The 19,175-nt window shown below is 40.8% G+C and overlaps 1 protein-coding gene across 1 annotated transcript in view; it reads right to left on the reverse strand.

Moving 5' to 3' along the window:
* LOC126942196 (zinc finger protein 208-like) overlaps nucleotides 1–17,827 on the reverse strand; it is a 39,911-nt gene extending 22,084 nt beyond the window's left edge. Inside the window, exons 1-2 of the mRNA XM_050769515.1 lie at nucleotides 17,662–17,827; nucleotides 2,945–3,071 (exon numbers count right to left, since the gene is read on the reverse strand). Of these exons, the coding sequence (XP_050625472.1) occupies nucleotides 2,945–3,071; nucleotides 17,662–17,664 (130 nt within the window). The 5' untranslated portion in view covers nucleotides 17,665–17,827. The remainder of the gene's footprint in view (nucleotides 1–2,944; nucleotides 3,072–17,661) is intronic.
* Nucleotides 17,828–19,175: the final 1,348 nt, after the last annotated feature.

Below are 19,175 nucleotides of genomic sequence, written 5' to 3' on the forward strand. Positions count from 1 at the left end.
CTCAAGAATTAAAAAGATTATTTGTTCCTCCGACAATGCCTACTGAAAATAATGAGCAAAAGAAAGGGGAGAATTGGCCACTTGCTAAGCAGGAGAAAGGAGAGGAGAATTGGCCTTTGCCACCCCCTGCAATAACAGAAGTAGAAACCCCCATACAAAATAATTTTGCATGCTGCTGCTGTGGCTGGGGAGCCTTTAGGACCTTGTGCTTTTCCTATTACTGTGAGGCCTGATCCGAACAATCCACAACATCTTTTACATGAGCACACTCCTGTACAGTTTAAATTACTAAAAGAATTAAAAGTTAGTGTGGTTAATACTAGAGTGCAAACCCCATTCACTACAGGGCTGTTAGAATCAGTGTTCAGAGCCATGCACCTCCCACCCTTTCATATAAAACATTTGGCTTGCACTTGCTTATCCACCAGGGCACACCTGACATGGAGTTTAAATTGGCAAGAAATGTGTGCAGATCAGGCAAGGTAGAACCACGCCACTGGTCAAGGAAACATTACAGAGGAAATGATGACAGGCAGTGGCCCATTTTCAGATCTGGTGCAACAATTAACATTCCCAGAGGCTGCTTACCACGGGTCTGCCTTAGCCGCCAAGCATGCTTGCAGAACAATACCTGAAGAGGGAGTTCCAGTGCAGTCTTTCTACATATCATGCAGGGATCATGAGAGCCTTATGCACAATTTATCGCATGGTTGCTAGAGGCAGTGTGGCATCAGATCCCTCATGTCCCTGCTCCAGAAATACTTACTATAATTCTAACCTATGAAAACACAAATGCAGATTGCAAGTGAGCAGTGGCTCCTGTGAGATTCACAAAAAGCTTGGGGAATTACCTTAAAGCTTGTCAGAATGTAGAAATTGAATTTCATTGTTCCACAATGTTAGCACAAGTAATGGCTAGTTTAGTAGTGGACAGATCTAAAAGGAGCCAAGGGTCAAACCCTAAAGTGGAAAAATGTTATAATTGTGGAAAAACTGGACATTTCAAAAAGGGATGTCACCAGATCCCAGGACAGAAAGGACCTTACAATGCAGTGCCCCCCACCCAGAGCAGAAAAAACACCAGGACTCTGTCCTCACTGTAACAAAGGGAATCACTGGGCTGCAACAGTGGAAATCATTGGGCTAATCAGTGCCACTCAAAATGTCATCATAATGACAACCCCCTGTCAGGAAACGAGAAGGGGCCCTGGACCCAGGCCCCTCAAACAATGAAGGCATTCCCATTTCAGACCACAACCCCATTTAAAGGGTTGGTCCCAGGAGAAACATTGATTTCCTCTCCCCAGGAACACCAGGAAGTACTGGATTAGATCTCCCAGTCAGAGAAAGAATTACATTAGTTGCAGGAGACAAACCTACCAAAGTACCCACTGTCACTTTGGGGACCTTTACAAGCAGGACACATGGGACTAATTTTAGGCAATAGCTGCCTTAACTTGCAAGGCATCACTGTAGTCCCAGGAGTAGTTGACTCTGATTATGAAGGAGAAATTCAAGTAGTTTTAATGTCACAAGATCTTTGGGTTTTTGAACCAGGGGAATATATAGTGTAATTATTGCTTATGTCCTGTAAATTACACCCTTCTCCACAAAAGGAGAAATGAGGAAATAAAGGGTTTGGGAGCACAACTACATGAGAAATCCATCTATCACAACCCATAGTCTCTAATAGACCCAGCTGTGTAGTGCAAATTAAAGGAAAGAAATTTTATGGGCTTATTGAAACAGGAGCTGATGTGTCAGTAATATCCGGTAAAAATTAGCCCCAATTTTGGCCCATTTTGGGTCGCATCCCTGGGCTATGGATTCCTGTTAATCTGTCCGAGTCTTGGGCTGCCACCCCTTCTTTGCACTTCATGAAACTTCTTCTAACTCAACTTACTCATCGTGTCCATAGAGCCTTAGGCATGATAATTTTTGCTATTGTTTCCTTGGTCACACTAATAACTTCTGTTGTGATGTCCTCTGTAGCTTTGCATAGTTCTATTCAACAGTTCTATGTTGAGGAGAACAAGTACAAAGCTTCAATTGCAACAGCAATTGTGTTGTCATTTAAATCACACTCATATTTGTGTAACCAACTTAGAACATAACCAAAGTGAGTATCCATGGGGCCTTGTGAGAGCCCATTTGCAGGGAGCTTTCACATCCAACATCACCTTTGATACTGATGAATTACAAAACAAAATTCTTGATTTAAATAGGCAAACTCAAGAGTTTCAGCCTTCTTTAGAAGACTGGATCAAATTCCAGCAAGGCCTGGAGAGCCTCAATCCTTGGACCTATCTAAAGCACCACATTAAAATCTCATATGTGGTTCTTGGAGTAATGCTGTTCTCTGTTTTCTCTTCATAGTCTGTAAAATCGGATGGACCAGAATATGAGAGCTGCCCAACCTGGCCTTACATTCATTCGGTTAATGCTAAACAGAAAGGGGGAAACGTTGGGAGCTGAAAGCCTGAGGGTCATGACCAACTCAGCATTCCACTGGAGGCTATATGATCAAAGAGTAAACTGTTTATAATGAATGCAGAATGTGGGCAAACTCGCATCTGCTCCTGCCACCAGAAGGTACACTGAGGGCAGTCACCCCCTGGTGCCATGCTCCTTGTGGTTATCTACTGGAACATCTGGAGAGTACTGTTTCAAGAATACAGTCATGTAGGCCTGCATTAAGTCAAGCAACTGACCACAACCTCCTCCTCCTCCCTATCTCCTTTACTTAGTAAATACAAAAGGGCTATAGAAGCTCAGGTCCCTTGTTCACTAGAAGCAAGGAGCCCCCTGACCATTTCTTCCAAATATACTCTTTTGTCTTTGTCTTTATTCTCACGTTCATCGTCCTTTGTTCAGTCCAATAAGGTCTGCAGCAAAATGAAACCTGTGGCATATACTAGGAATTGCGTATTAAAGTTATTCTCACCCAGGAAGACCAGGTTTCTGTAGTTCTCTAACATCACATTTCTATATAAATTCTGCTGTGCAGTGTCCAGGCATTGCCACTCCTCCAGAGACAATTCTATGGCCACATCCCTAAATGTCAGTGATCCCTGGAAAACACAAACACACACACATATTTACCAATTGGTCATGGGCAGAATTTTTAATTTCACTCAAGGTAAAATGGAGAAAGTAAAGAGAGCTGGTTCTGACTTATAAGCAGGATGGAAATTATTCAATAAAATAGTTTTCAACACAGAAATATTCTCTAATGTTTTTTCTAACTCTGACAAAAGAAAGTGGTATAAGATCCATAACATCAGTGTATATGTAATATTTTTCTAGATAATAAAGTATAAATTGAGGGCACAAACACTAGCACGTACAATTTTGAGTGCTGTATTTACACCATACAGAATTAATTGTGTGCTGGGCGTGGTGACTCATGCCTGTAATCCTAGCACTTTGGGAGGCAGAAGTGGGCAGATCACCTGAGGTTGGGAGTTCGAGACCAGTCTGACCAACATGGAGAAACTCCGTCTCTACTAAAAACACAAAATTAGCCAGGCATAGGGGTGCATGCCTGCAATGCTAGCTACTTGGGAGGCTGAGGCAGGAGAATCACTTGAACCCGGGAGGCGGAGGTTGCAGTGAGCCAAGATCACACCATTGTACTCCAGCTTGGGCAACATAAGTGAAACTCCATCTCAAAAAAAAAAAGGAATTAATTGAATTTTTCAGATGGAAAAGACATAGTTTTGTATATGATTCAGATGGAACAGACATGTTGAGTTAGCAGATGTCACTCCAATTTTAATGTGTACAATAAGCTAGAGATCCTGTTACTGCAGATTTTTTATTTTTCAGAAGTTCTAGGATAAAGTCTGAGTTGCTGAATTTCTAATAAGCTCATCAGTATGCCAATGTTTTTGGCCCAAAAAGACTATTTGGTCAAACATCCAGTAATTGAATAAGCCTGTGTTTTTCTCAGTTTTTCTGGTTTGTAAACAAAGATGAGAGCCTTCATTTTCCAAAAACAGATAAATGCAAAGGAAACCTAAGAAAGAAGGGCAGCTGCCAGATTAAATGTGGTGGTTTGTTCACATCAGCTGCATAAAGATACTTAATGATGAAGAGAAAAATAATTAATTCTATAGTGAAAAAATGTGTCAGAGAGCTTATCAACTAAGTGATTTATTAACATCAACTACACTAGAACAAACTTTTATAATGTCCTGATGCACCCAGAAGGACACAGCATTGCTGCTGAGATACCGCCCCCTGAAAGGTAAATTATAGTGTGAATTTCACCATAAGGAAACATTAGTTTTATGGAAAGTTCAAGATAGAGATATCTCCCATGTGCTGTAATGTTTAATAGTGATTTTAAGTAGTCTTTCTTTAGCACTGTAGAGAGCAGGTATCTCCTAACAATTCTTTTAGAATTTTCTGGGTAACAAATACCATACTGCTTCAATGAGTGTTTTCTTAATCCTGTACTGCATAGACATAATAAAGAACACAGATGAAACCTCAACATTACATGTTCTCTGTCTTCACTAAAAACACCAGGTTTTCCCCGACAGGAATTTGGAGTATCTACACCTTCCACGTTCAACAGCCACAAAAGGACATTTTTAATATTGCAGATTATAAATTCACAGTGAGATTTCTGCATGGCATATAAGAAGCGGTGATATAGAAAAGGCTCTGGTATATAGAAAAAATGTATATTTTTCAGAGACTTTGATTATTGTAAGAATTTTTTAAAGTAGTTAAGACAAACTTATAAGGGAGGAAAAACACAAGTACAGAAATACAGGTTTGCAAGTACCAAATGCATGTTTCCTGAAGGAAGCAGAGTGGACACAGATCTTGATCTGAGACATGTTTAGCTGAAAAAGAAAAGGCCATTTTTATATATTTCTCCTCTTTCTCTACGGTCCTTTCTCAGATAAAGTTTTCTGGACAAATTACACCTGCATCTTGAGAATATGCCTTTAAAAGTGTCAGCACCACAGGTCTACCTGCTCTCACCACATCCATAGGCAGAAGGACCAAGACAGAAAAACTCCATCCGTTGTGTCCTTTATCTCCTCCACAGAGATAAAAATGCACTTTTCTTTATTTTGTCCTCAGGAGCCATCCCCTGACACAGGCACCAGCAATTTCTGCTACAGCAATGGAAATATGGGCCATGCTGTACTGTCCCTACCAAATCCAAACAGAATAGGTTCTTGGACCACCCTTTAATGCAAAGATGGAACTTAACTGTCATGAATGTATTTTGAATTCCTCATACTTGATTCTGGCCTCACCTTAGAGTCACATGAGCCACTTAATTACAACAACATGGTGGCTTGCACCTGAACAATAAACAGAATCCATGGACAGGGCACAAGTAAAAAGAGTTCTGCAAAATGACCAGGTGATACTAATTGGAAGCCTGGGCTGATAATCCCTTAATTAAGCATTTCCTCTCAAGCTCTAATGAGCTTATAAAATCACTTGGTAATTTTGGCCCTACTCTATGAAATGTAATTCTGAGGTATGGAAAGGGTCCATAAATGGGTCTTTTAAACAAGTGCCCTGTCAATCATGATGTTGCTCCCCCTGGGCTTATTATTAGCATTAGTTAGAGAAATGAGGCACAACACAGAGTCCCTTACATGTAGCACTCTTGTCACAACACATATATTCTAGTACAAATGAAGACAATCATTCTTCAATCTAAAGTATTATATTCTTTGCTGACTCTTTAAAGTTTACAGAGAAAAAAAAAAGCAGTAATTTCTGAGTAAGTCTGCGTTTGGAGAACATGTGCACATGTACTAATGCAGTGTTTATTAAGCAGGTACTATGGGCTCAATAGGATGTTACAGAGCACTGTGATACCACATTATGTGGTTTAATCCTAATAACACCCTGTGAGTTGATACTACGTGTTCAGTAATTCCAAGGCTTTAAAGGACCCAGCATTTTTATTTCTATTTCTGTTGATCTGTCATTTATTTTTTTCAAAAAATGCATAGAATAAAAGCTAAATATAGACAGATGAAAGGATACAGCTGGAAAGAGTTTAATAAAATTTAGAGAAATTTTTATTGTGTTTATGTTTACTTTCTTGTGACTTATGAATCAACTACTAGATCTGCAGGAACAGAAAACAAGCTGCTAAATAATGTCTCTGCAAGCACTGGTTTTAATAAAAAATTTGAAAAGATCCTATAATATATACTTTATATTTCCCATTTATCTGCTTTTAAGTTTCAGAAAATGTTGAGCACCAGCTCTAAAAAGGCAACAGGATTCATGACCCAAAACTCCGATCTCTTCTAATCAGTTCTTTGAGGCAAGACTCCAGGGTAGAGCCAGACATAAATAAGGATTCCAAAAACGGTGAATATGAACAGGGCTGGGGCAGAGTAGAGGGTCGATGTACAATTCTGTTCTCTATGCCACTGGGGGGTATTGTCAGTTCTTTTTTTATAAAGCTTACTTAAGTAAACTTAAATCTGAGTTTTTGGCCGGGCGCGGTGGCTCAAGCCTGTAATCCCAGCACTTTGGGAGGCCGAGACGGGTGGATCACGAGGTCAGGAGATCGAGACCATCCTGGCTGACACGGTGAAACCCCGTCTCTACTAAAAAATACAAAAAAAACTTAGCCGGGCGCGGTGGCGGGCGCCTGTAGTCCCAGCTACTCGGTAGGCTGAGGCAGGAGAATGGAGTAAACCCGGGAGGCGGAGCTTGCAGTGAGCTGAGATCCGGCCACTGCACTCCAGCCTGGGCGACAGAGCGAGACTCCGTCTCAAAAAAAAAAAAAAAAAAAAATCTGAGTTTTTATAATTTTAACCTTTTTTAGCCACTGCCCTGTAAAATTTATATTATATGCTAATAGGCAATTCAAAAAAAAAATCCCTTAAGGTTTTCTAGAATAATTTTTTTAGAAGAAAAATAAGTATTCTTAGCAGGGTAAAAGAAACACAAATAATAATAAAGACTCTTCTGGTTGTAAGTTCAGGTGTAGCCACCAGAAACCACAATATAGGTCGGGCGCGGTGGCTCAAGCCTGTAATCCCAGCACTTTGGGAGGCCGAGACGGGCAGATCATGAGGTCAGGAGATCGAAACCATCCTGGCTAACACGGTGAAACCCTGTCTCTACTAAAAAATACAAAAAACTAGCTGGGCGAGGTGGCGGGCGCCTGTAGTTCCAGCTACTCAGGAGGCTGAGGCAGGAGAATGGCCTAAACCCGGGAGGCGGAGCTTGCAGTGGGCTGAGATCTGGCCACTGCACCCCAGCCTGGGTGACAGAGAGAGACTCTGTCCCCCTCCCCAAAAAAAAGAGAAACCACAATATAAAGAAAGTGGCTCAAATAAAACCCAAGTTTTTTGCACACATCTATTTATTGTACCCACCATCTGATGTATAATTCAACCACTTTTCCAGTTGCTAGTCTAGACTAAAACTGCCAGGATGGTAGGAACAATGACTGCTTCATCGATTTTTCTCTTTTTTCTTTCTTTCTTTCCTTTTTTTTTTTTTTTTTTTTTGAGACTGAGTCTCACTTTTTTGCCCAGGCTGGAGTGCAATGGTGTGATCTCGACTCACTGCAGCCTCCTCCTCCCAGGTTCAAGAGATTCTCCTGTCTCAGCCTTAAGTAGCCCGGACTACAGGCATGAGCATTTCCCAACCATTGAATGTGAGATCTATATTGGAATATATCTGACAACTTCCACCAGCACTTTTTTTATAAAAAATTGAAATCTGACTGTGTTAATATAGTAGAATATATTAGAGCTTGCAACATAGCTGACTGGAGAGCTATTACGGTTTCTAGGTAGCCATATCACCTGTCTTTATTTGTCCTCTAATAGCAGCACACTAATTTGGTAAAATATATGACACTAAAATTATGCTTACCTATAATTATTCCCACTGGATACATTAATAAGCATGTTGGACTAATATCTACTATAACGATTTAATGGGAAATTTTTTGGGGTATCAGATATAAATATATAAGTATGAATAATTTTATGTACTAGTCATAATGTGTGGAAGATTTTTAAAAATTATCTGAACTATAATTCGGTTGAAACACTATATTTCAAAAATATGAATAATATTAAAATAACTAAGGAATTCAATCAAAGTAAATATTGTGGCCTTAATTTCATACTGCTGTAGAAATACTGTTTATATGAATGCAGGTTGTCTACAAACACTACACATAACTACACTAACTGTACTGAAGTAACCCAAGTACAACAGACTCCACTGTTCAGTTTATACACTGAACTCTTCTGGCTTTTGCAGTGTAAGTATGTCAGCCTGCAAATAATCACCTTGGATAACCAGGTTTCTGCCAAAGAACTTACTCAGTATCTTTTGGTCTTTGTTATTCTGTATTGGTAAATTTAATCTGATCTTTGTGCTCAATTTTATTATGCTCTTGAATGAACTTTACTCTGAACAAGTCTGTGTCTACCTTAAAGACTAAAGATAAAAAAAATAATAATCTTTTGCCAAGACAAAAAGCAATGAATCTCAAGTCGCAGATAAAGACAATTCTGAGTCAAAAAGAATGACAAAAGGTTTGTTTCTTTGCTAATATGATTTACATATATTTCAAAAAGCAGAAGAAATATATACATATAATCTAAACCTTTTATAAAAATCAGGTAGTTATCCTCCCTTATTTTCACATATGAGAATAAAGCCTCTTATTTATAATTTATATTTTCTCTTAAAACAGCAGGTCTCTGGACAAGTTCTTGAACTCTTGGACATCTGAATTTTGCACACTGTGTGCACTTGAAAGGATGTTTATGGGGGGAAAAGCAGAAGCGAGAAAGGTGTTATAAAAAAATCCATGGGTTCACATGAATAAAGCAAGTTCTTAGAGACTTTTGAAGAGACTTAGAATCTGACACAGTAATAATCAGAGATGACATCTCACAGGCACTAATGGACAGATCATTGAAGAAAAAAATTAACAATATTAGGACCTGAACTCAACACTTTACCAAATAAATAGTCCTAATAGACATCTACAGAACTCTTCATCTAAAAATACCACAAAACACATTCTTCTCATCATCACATGGCACATACTCTAAAATTCACCACACAATCAGAAACAAAACAATTCTCAGCAAATTCAAAAATCCCAAAATGATACAAACCACACACACAGATTACAGCTTAAGAAAAACATGATTCAGGCCGGGCGCAGTGGCTCAAGCCTGTAATCCCAACACTTTGGGAGGCCGAGACGGGCGGATCACGAGGTCAGGAGATCAAGACCATCCTGGCTAACACAGTGAAAACCCAGCTCTACTAAAAAAAATACAAAACACTAGCTGGGCGTGGTGGTGGACGCCTGTAATCCCAGCTACTCAGGAGGCTGAGGCAGGAGAATAGCGTGAACCCGGGAGGCAGAGCTTGCAGTGAGCTGAGATCCGGCCACTGCACTCCAGCCTGGGCGATAGAGCGAGACTCTGTCTCAAAAAAAAAAAAAGAAAGAAAAGAAAAATATGATTCAATACCAATAAAACAACTGGAAACTAAATAATTAAATAAAAATTAAATGGCCTACACTTAAATAACTTTTTGGTAAATAATGAAATTAAGGCAGAAACCAAAAAGTGTTTTAAAACAAGTAAGAACTAAAGTACAACACATCAGAATCCCTGCAATACAGCTAAGGCGGTGTTAAAAGAAAAATTTATAGCATTAAATCCTCAATCAAAAAGAAAGATCTCAGTTTAACAACCTGAATCCATAAATAAAAGACTGAGAGCAACAAAAGCAAATCAGCCCCTAAGCTAGCAAAAGTCAGATCTGAAATGAAGGAGATTTAGACATGAAAAACTACAAAATACCAAGAAATCCAGGTATTAAATCTATTTTTTAAAAAGGTAAATAAACTACTAGCTAGATTAATGAAGATACAGATAAACACAATTAGAAAATAACATTACCACTGACCCCACAAAAATATACTGAAGTCTGCCATGTACATAAACAAACAAATAAAAATCTAGAAGAAATGAAAAAATTATTGAATTTCTCAAGGCTTCTCAAGACTGAATACACACACACACACAAAATCAAAGCCCTAAATACATAGATAAGCTCAAAAAATTGAATTAGTAATAAATAGCCTACCAACTAAGTGAAGCTCAGAACCAGACATATTCACAGTTGAATTCTACCAGAACAACAACAAAAAAAACAAGATTATGTCCTTTGCAGCATCATGGATGAAGCTGGAGATCATTATTCTTAGAAAGTTGATGCAGAGGGGGGAGGGGGGAGGGATTGCATTGGGAGTTATACCTGATGTAAATGACGAGTTGATGGGTGCAGTACACCAACATGGCACAAGTATACATATGTAACAAACCTGCACGTTATGCACATGTACCCTACAACTTAAAGTATAATAATAATAAATAAATTAAAAAAAAAAAAAAAGAAGAAGATGCAGAAACAGAAAACCAAATGCATATTATTTGTAAGTAAGAGTTAATGATAACACAAGAACACACAGGAGAAAAACACACTGAGGCCTAGTTGAGGGTGAAGGGTGGGAGGACTAAAAGGGTCAGAAAAAATACCTTTTTGGTGCTATGATTAGTACTGCAGGGACAAAATAATCTGCACACCAAACTCCCATGGTACAATTTTAGCTGTATGACAAAGCTGCACGTGTACCCTTGAACCAATCAAAAATAAAAGTTAAAGGAAAAAAAAAGTCCCTGGGTTGGAAAGAGTACAAGGCAGGTAGAAGGACTGGTTTGTGCTATAGGTAGTGGCCCAGGTGGGGCTATACTCTGATTTATTTCTGGGCCCATGAAGGCAGATAAGATTACAAACCCTAGGCTGGTGGAGAAACAGGTCGCTACTGCAGATTCAGTGTCTGAAAATAGATATGCCAGGAGATTCATAGACACTTTTGTAGGTTTCTGGCCAAAAAAACAACTAGGATCAAAAATGCTGTGGTAAAATTTCTGAGGGTGGTGCCTTGTCCTGAGAGGGGTGTGGACACATCAATGTCTAGTGAGTGTTTGTGAGTGGGTGGAAATCCTCTGCTGGCAGCTGTGACAAAAGGGAGTTTGTCATCAGATCTCCTTTAAGTTTTCAGTCCTCTGTCACCCTGGGAGGAGATCTGAAATCAAAGAACAAGGGGCAGTGTGACAGCCCGTGTAGAGGAGAGCAGAGCCTCCCATTCCCAGACACCCAGAGTTTCATTCCAGGCCAGGAGTCTGATATTTTTCTTCTGGCACCAAATCTGCAGAGTTTGATGAACACCAACAATTCTCCAACACCAACTCATTGTCTAACACTTGAATTCTGACACCACCCAGAGTCAGCACAGACCCTGATTCAGGGCTCAGTCCCACAACATTGTCCTGACTGCAGATGCCAGTCACAAACTCCATGGGCCCCATCTATGCTTCTGAGGTACTATTTAAAAATTGGGGACTCTCCTTTCTGAAATCCAATAATCTGATAGAGTTACTCACAGAACTCAACAGAACACTGTAGTTATATTTACTGGCTTCAAATAAAATATACAAACCCCAAAAAGTCAAATGGAAGAAAAGTATAGAATCAAAAAAATGGGTGGGAAAAGATGATGCATATAGATAATAAACAGCTGTGATTAATAAAATTCTCTATCCTCTGTGTTCTCCAGGAACATTTTATGAGAAGAAACACCCTTCCCATTATGACTTAGATGCTGCTCTCTTTACTTACCTAATACACAGCCAGGAAAACACTCTGCATATTTTCTTCTTCTCATTAAAAAAATCAGCTGAATTTGCCTTCAGTGGTCAACATAAAATACTTTTTAATCAAACTTAAGTTTATTTTCTTCCCACAGGATCCTAAACTCTGAGCTACACTCACTCTGAGCCACCATACGACCTCATTTTATGCTACTGCAGATTCACTGTCTGAAGAACACTCCTTAGAACACACTGACTTCAGGTTAAAACATTCTCTGATCTAAAATCTGAGTATTTCACCCTTCGTTTAAACATTCCCCTCACCTTCTTTCTAATCTTATTTGCTTTTCCCTAGGAAAAAAAGCCCTTTTCTACCTAATCTTTGCAATCCTTAAAGATCTTATAGTTGGTACTTCCTCCTTTTGCAATACTCCTTTGGAATTCAATTTTTTTTTTTTATATACGTCTAACTGGTTTATTTTAAAACCTCTCGAAACTGCCTCAAAACAGTAACAATTTTATCTTCAGTAAGACCCCCAAATCCCTTCTTTCTTAATCTTAACTGCATCTGCCTGTGGGGCCCCAGCTTTGCAGGGCTCTGTAGCTTCTCTCACTATGGAGGCTTCTTCCACCGCTGGGGTAAGCAGGCTGGGACATCTGCAGGAAAGGCTTTCCAGAAGGAACTAACTGGGCCTTTAATAACCTCCTTTTGCTGGCTCAAAATTAACCTTATCTTGTAGTCATTGGGCTCAAGCTTTAATTACTATGTCAGAGTCATTTACTTAGTTTTTGAAACTGTTTGAAAAATCCAGTAAAATGATTCAAAAACAGTGTTCATGTAAGAAAAATGTTAAGATGCTTACCTTTTGTACCTCAGTAAGAGAAGCAAATGTATTTCTTTTTTTTTTTTTTTTTTTTTTGGACAATAAAGCATGATTTTATTTTTTGTATTAAAAATAATGTGGTAAATAGTTATATGGGAACCTTCTAGGAGGTACCAAGTTTCATCACATAAAATTTACCATTAAATTCAGAAATCAAAATAACAGAATATAGAACAAACATATTTATTTTTGCAAATTCACCCTGCAAAAAAAGAAACTGATGTTTCCACGAATCTATGTAACTCATCAATTATCTACCACATTTTCTTGTGGAAATATATTAATGGAAATGGAAGAAAATGGAAGAAAAATTTTTATTTTTTTCCTCAGTAGCTAACATTGTAAAAGCTAGATGGAATTCTGTTTGAAATTAATCAGTCATTAAAAAACACACCTGGCCGGGCGCGGTGGCTCAAGCCTGTAATCCCAGCACTTTGGGAGGCCGAGGCGGGCGGATCACGAGGTCAGGAGATGGAGACCATCCTGGCTAACACGGTGAAACCCCGTCTCTACTAAAAATACAAAAAAAAACTAGCCGGGCGAGGTGGCAGCGCCTGTAGTCCCAGCTACTCGGAGGCTGAGGCAGGAGAATGGCGTAAACCCGGGAGGCGGAGCTTGCAGTGAGCTGAGATCCGGCCACTGCACTCCAGCCTGGGTGACAGAGCAAGACTCCGTCTCAAAAAAAAAAAAAAAAAAAAAAAAAAAAAAAAAAAAAAAAAAAAAAAACACCTATGGGCCGGGCGCGGTGGCTCACGCCTGTAATCCCAGCACTTTAGGAGGCCAAGGCAGGCGGATCATGAGGCCAGGAGATGGAGACCATCCTGGCTAACATGGTAAATCCTCATCTCTACTAAAAATACAAAAAAATTAGCTGGGTGTGGTGGCAAGCGCCGGTAGTCCCAGCTGCTCGGGAGGCTAAGACAGGAGAATGGCATAAACCGGGGAGGCAGAGCTGGCAGTGACCAAGATCCCGCCACTGCACGCCAGCCTGGGTGACAGAGTGAGACTGTGTCTCCAAGAAAAAAAAACAAAAAACAAAAAACAAAACACCTGAAAAAACTCCTAAATTCACTCTGAGAAAGAAAAAGGTGAATGACAATTTTCAACAAATAAAATATATAATTAGATATTATTTTTTTGAAATTCACCTTTTTTATGCCCTTTGTAAATATTTTCTTACCTTTTAAGACCTACTAATAAAATGCAACTTACAGTTAAAAAACTGAGGTCAGTTGGGCACATCTGCAATCCCAGCACTTTGGGAGGCCAAGGATGGCAGATTACTTGAGGTCAGAATTTTGAGCTCAAACAGCCTGATCAACATGGCGAACACCCATCTCTACTAAAAATACAAAAAGTAGCCAGGTGTGGTGGCGGGTACCTGTAGTCCCAGCTACTTGGGAGGCTGAGGCATAAGAATCACTTGAACTCGGAATCACTTGAACTCGGAACTCGGAATGAGGAGATTGCACCACTGCACCCAGCCTGGGTGACAGAGGAAAACACTGTCTTAAAACAAACAAACAAACAAAAACGGCCGGGCTTGGTGGCTCATGCCTGTAATCCCAGCACCTTGGGAGGCCGAGGCGGATGGATCGCGAGGTCAGGAGTTCGAGAACAGCCTGACCAATACGGTGATATTCTGTCTCTACTAAAAATACAAAAATTAGCTGGGCATGGTGGTGTGCGCCTGTAGTCCCAGCTACTCTGGAGGCAGAGGCAGAAGAATTGCTTGAACCTGAGAGGTGGAGGTTGCAGTGAGCAGAGATTGTGCCACTGCATTCCAGCCTGGGCAACAGAATGAGACTCTATGTAAAAAAAATAAATAAATAAAAGAAATAAAACTGAGGTCAAAATGAGTGAACAAAATCATTTGAAGGTACAGATATGCCTGACTCTTGTGTCAAGTCAGGCCATCCAATTACTTGAGAGATTCTCCCACCCCATCCTGTTCACTTAAGTGCTCAATAATCATCCTCTGAACTCTGCCCCAGGTACATTTTACTTTGCAAGTTCTTGCACCATCTCACTGGGGTCAGTTTTTTTCTTTGTCTTTGGAGTGCTATTCTTTTCCACAAACTTTTTACCACTTTTATTTCACTATTTTTCTGTCCCCTAAGAGAATCCAGGGGCAAAAATTATTTTGGTTTCCCCTTCAATACCAGCATCTGATTGTCTGAACAACAATGTCTCTCCAAGAAATGGAAGCTGGGTTGGTAAAGACAATATTAATATCTCAAGGGGATAGCTTTCCAAAAAAACAGCGCACCGGAAGATGCCTCTCAGCCCCAGGGCATTCACCTGCTCTCGAGAGGCTCCACTCCATATCTCAGGTTGTCTTATGGGAAATGAGAGGCTACACTCCATACCTCAGGTTATCTTATGGGAGAAAATGACCCAGGAACTGATATTCACTAGACACTCTCGCAGACATAGCCATGGCGGGTATCCTGGTTTTTCCCCAGACAGTACTGAATCTCAGGTCCAAGAAAAAACTGAAAGGTGGCTGAGGACACATCTACCTATAAAGTTTCCAAAGGGAAACCTTGATCCAAAAACATTCTGATATCTGTGTCTAGGGAAAACAGAAGAAAAAAATATTTACAAACAGAAAACAAATCTTTTTAAATGTGCCATCAAATGTTTTGTCAAAAAATGATTAAAATAGGTATCAAAATGTACACTAAAGGACAAATAGTTGATAATGTGAATAAGGGAAGGGAAATTGGCATTTGGGAATGTCAGAAGGAAGTGGAAATTAAGTATTTTACTGCAAGCCAGAGTCAGGCTGGAGAAATAGGGGGTGGCGAAATGACTTGAGGCCCTGCTTGGGACACATGTGAAAAATGCAAGGAAACAGCAGTTCCTTGTGGGGTGTGAAAATAATTAAGTGGCTGGCAGTTAGACTGAGAAGGCTCTAGTTCCTAATTTCTACTTTTAAAAAATCTACTTCCGCCAGGCGCGGCGGCTTACACCTGTAATCCCAGCACTTTGGGAGGCCAAAGCAGGTGGATCACTTGAAATCAGGAGTTCGAGACTAGCCTGACCAAAATGGTGAAACCCCGTCCCTGGTAAAAATACAAAGTTAGCTGGGCATGGTGGCACATGCCTGTAATCCCAGATACTTGGGAGTCTGAGGCAGGAGAATCACTTGAACCTGAAAGGCGGAGATTGCAGTGAGCCCAGATGGCACCATTGCACTCCAGCCTGGGCGTGAGACTTGGTTTCAAAAAAAAAAAAATCTAATACAAATGCATTTTTTGTAAATTACTACATTGGGGGGAAAAAAATTCAGGCTTAACACACTATGAACTGCCAATTAACCTCTGATTACATAACCAAGAAATTTCCATCTTGATGTTACAAATTAAGAAACTACAAGGCCGGGCTCGGTGGCTCACGCCTATAATCCAAGCACTTTGGGAGGCCGAGATGGGCGGATCACGAGGTTAGGAGAGGGAGACCATCCTGGCTAACACGGTGAAACCCCGTCTCTACTAAAAAATACAAAAAAAAAAAAAAATAGCCGGGCTAGGTGGTGGGCGACTGTAGTCCCAGCTACTCGCAAGGCTGTGGCAGGGGAATGGCGTGAGCTTGCTGTGAGCCAAGATCGTGCCACTGCACTCCAGCCTGGGTGACAGAGGGAAGACTCTGTCTCAAAAAATAATAATAATAAAACAAAACAAGAAACTACGTAATTGTAGTTTCTTGATTAACTGTAATAGAAATGCAATACAAATATAATGTGAACCACATGAGATTTTTCTTTTTTTTCTAATAACTATTTCGTCAGTAATCAATGAGATTTAAAAATTCTCCTAGATCGCTTGAATCATGCAAATGTGCTTTGCCTTTGTATTGTAACCCTTGTGGGTTGCTAATAACCAAGCAGTTTGTAGCAGAGTTAACTCAGGCTGGTTCTAGGACTCATTCATGTTCACTCACTGTACAATCATCTCTGGAAATGTGAAATTTACTTTTATATTATTGTTATGTAGGGCTGACAGGACAACTGGATCAAGTTCCATTAAAAAGAGTAAACTTGAAGATAAATCTTTTGACTCCAGCTCTTTAGAGATCTAAAGTGATCTTGATGGACAGTGGAAGAAATCACAACATGGAATTCCTTGAATAAATATTTATTGACTTAAAAAAGAAGAAGAAAAGAAACTACGTAACTGTACCTAACCAATTATTGAATGTGGTTTTCTTTTTTTTTTTTTTTTTTTTTTTTTTTTGAGACGGAGTCTCGCTGTGTCTCCCAGGCTGGAGTGCAGTGGCCTGATCTCGGCTCACTGCAAGCTCCGCCTCCTGGGTTCACGCCATTCTCCCGCCTCAGCCTCCCAAGTAGCTGAGACTACAGGCGCCTGCCACCACGCCCGGCTAGTTTTTTGTATTTTTAGTAGAGACGGGGTTTCACCATGTTAGCCAGGATAGTCTCGATCTCCTGACCTCGTGATCCACCCGCCTCGGCCTCCCAAAGTGCTGGGATTACAGGCTTGAGCCACCGCGCCCGGCCTGAATGTGGTTTTCTTCATTATGCACCTTATAAAACTCTTTCCGTCAAACCCCTTCAATAGATCATAAACTACAACCCATAGCTGGGTGCTCTACAATTTTGGAATCACTCTTTGATTAAATTCCTTAATATTTTTGCGGTGACTTCCGTAAATTTTTAATAGGAGAAAGCAGGAACTGGGAACCTCACGGACCAAAGCTCTTCCCATTCATGAAACCACACCCCGAGTCAGGATTCTCCGACGACGACCCTCCCATGGTCCCTGCACATCTGGGGGAGACTCCGGCGCTGCGGGTGCAGGGCTGCCCCAAGAGTAGCCCTGGCTCCAGGCCAGGGCACAGTCACAGCGCAGGGAAGAAACAGGACGCCCGGGGCCGGCTGTCAGCGCAGCCGCCATCTTATGGCTAAAGGGGACTGAGGTCCAGCTAGGCAAGGAGAACTCGGGGCGCAGATGTGGAGCTGACTGCGGGGAGGCCAGAGTGCCGCCACAGCCACTTCCCACCGGTTCCAACCAGCCCCGGCCACTCTCTCGGGCTGTCGGACCGGGCACACTCACCATTTCTAGGCTTCCAGGGGGTCCTGGCGACTTCGTTGTGGATCTCTCAACACAGGAAGGTCACAGCGCCACACAGGCTGGGCCTCTAGGAGCAGAGGACACACAGCAATAAAGGCAAGACCTTGACCTCCGGCTGCAGCGAGAGTCAAAGGTTCAACCACGTCCAGGAAGCCGCCCTGTCCCCTCCAGCTGCGTGCCTGATTGGACGTTCCCAGCCCAGCGTCCCTGATTGGATAATGTTTAAGGCCCCGTCCCTTCAGGCCCTGAGTGACAGAAGATGTGATCAGATGCTGGGCTGAATGAAGAAAGAGTGCCAGCCTAGGCTGCAGCCCTTTCAGGCAGGGCTTCCTCCCTGAGCTGAGCCAGGCCCACCCCAGAGCATGGGAAAATTCTATCTCTTCCTTACTTTCTCTCTTTTTAAATGTATTCGAATTGTGAACAGATGTATTTTACTGTCATGTTAATAATACATAAAACTTTTGTTCAAAAGTAAACCAATTTTTACTTTAGTAATAGTGTATTATCAATACTAAAGGCCGGGCGCGATGGCTTACGCCTTTAATCCCAACAGTTTGGGAGGCCTAGGCGGGCGGATCACTGGAGGTCAGAAGTTCAAGACCAACCTGGTCAACATGGTGAAACCCCTTCTCTACTAAAAATACAAAAATTAGTCGGGCGTGGTGGTGGGCGCCTGTAATCCCAGCTACTCAGGAGGCTGAGGCAGGAGAATCATTTGAACCCAGGAGATGGAGATTGCAGTGAGCCAGGATTGGGCCATTGCACTCCAGCCTGGGCAACAAGAGTGAAATGTCATCTCAAAAAACAAAACAAAACAAAAACTAAACCTAATTTTAGTAAAACCTTATAAATAAATCCATCAAACGTCATTTTTGAACACCCTAGATTTTCATATATATTTTATAATCTCACATTTTTTGACTTTTTTTATTTTATTTTAATAGACTTTTTGTTTTTTAACTTGAAACAACCTTAATTTTTTTTTTTTTTTTTTTTTTTTTTTGAGACAGTCTTGCTCTGTCAGTCAGGCTAGAGTGCAATGGCATGATCTCAGCTCACTGCAACTTCTGCCTCCTGGGTTCAAGTGATTCTCCTGCCTCAGCCTCCAGAGTAGGTGGGGTTACAGGCACCCGTCACCACGCCCAGCTAATTTAGCATGGTGACCTGAACCTGTAGTACCAGCTATTCAGGGGCTGAAGTACGAGGATTGCCTGAGCCCAGGAGGTTGTGGCTGCAGTGAGCCCTGATCAAGCCACTGCACTCCATTCTGGGTGACAGAGTGAGCCCTTTCTAAAAAAATTAAATTAAATTAAATTAAATTAAAAAAATAAAAAGCCAAAGCATATAAACAAACTTACGGGAGTTTGGAGATTTTTTATTTTTGTCTTAAGTTATTATATTTCAATAGTTTTGGGGTATAGGTAGTATTTGGTTACATGGATAAGCTCTTCTGTGGTGATTTCTGAGATTTAGGTGCACCAATCTCCCAAGCAATG

The sequence above is a fragment of the Macaca thibetana genome, chromosome 19, assembly GCF_024542745.1.
Source record: "Macaca thibetana thibetana isolate TM-01 chromosome 19, ASM2454274v1, whole genome shotgun sequence".
Taxonomy (NCBI): Eukaryota; Metazoa; Chordata; class Mammalia; order Primates; family Cercopithecidae; genus Macaca; species Macaca thibetana.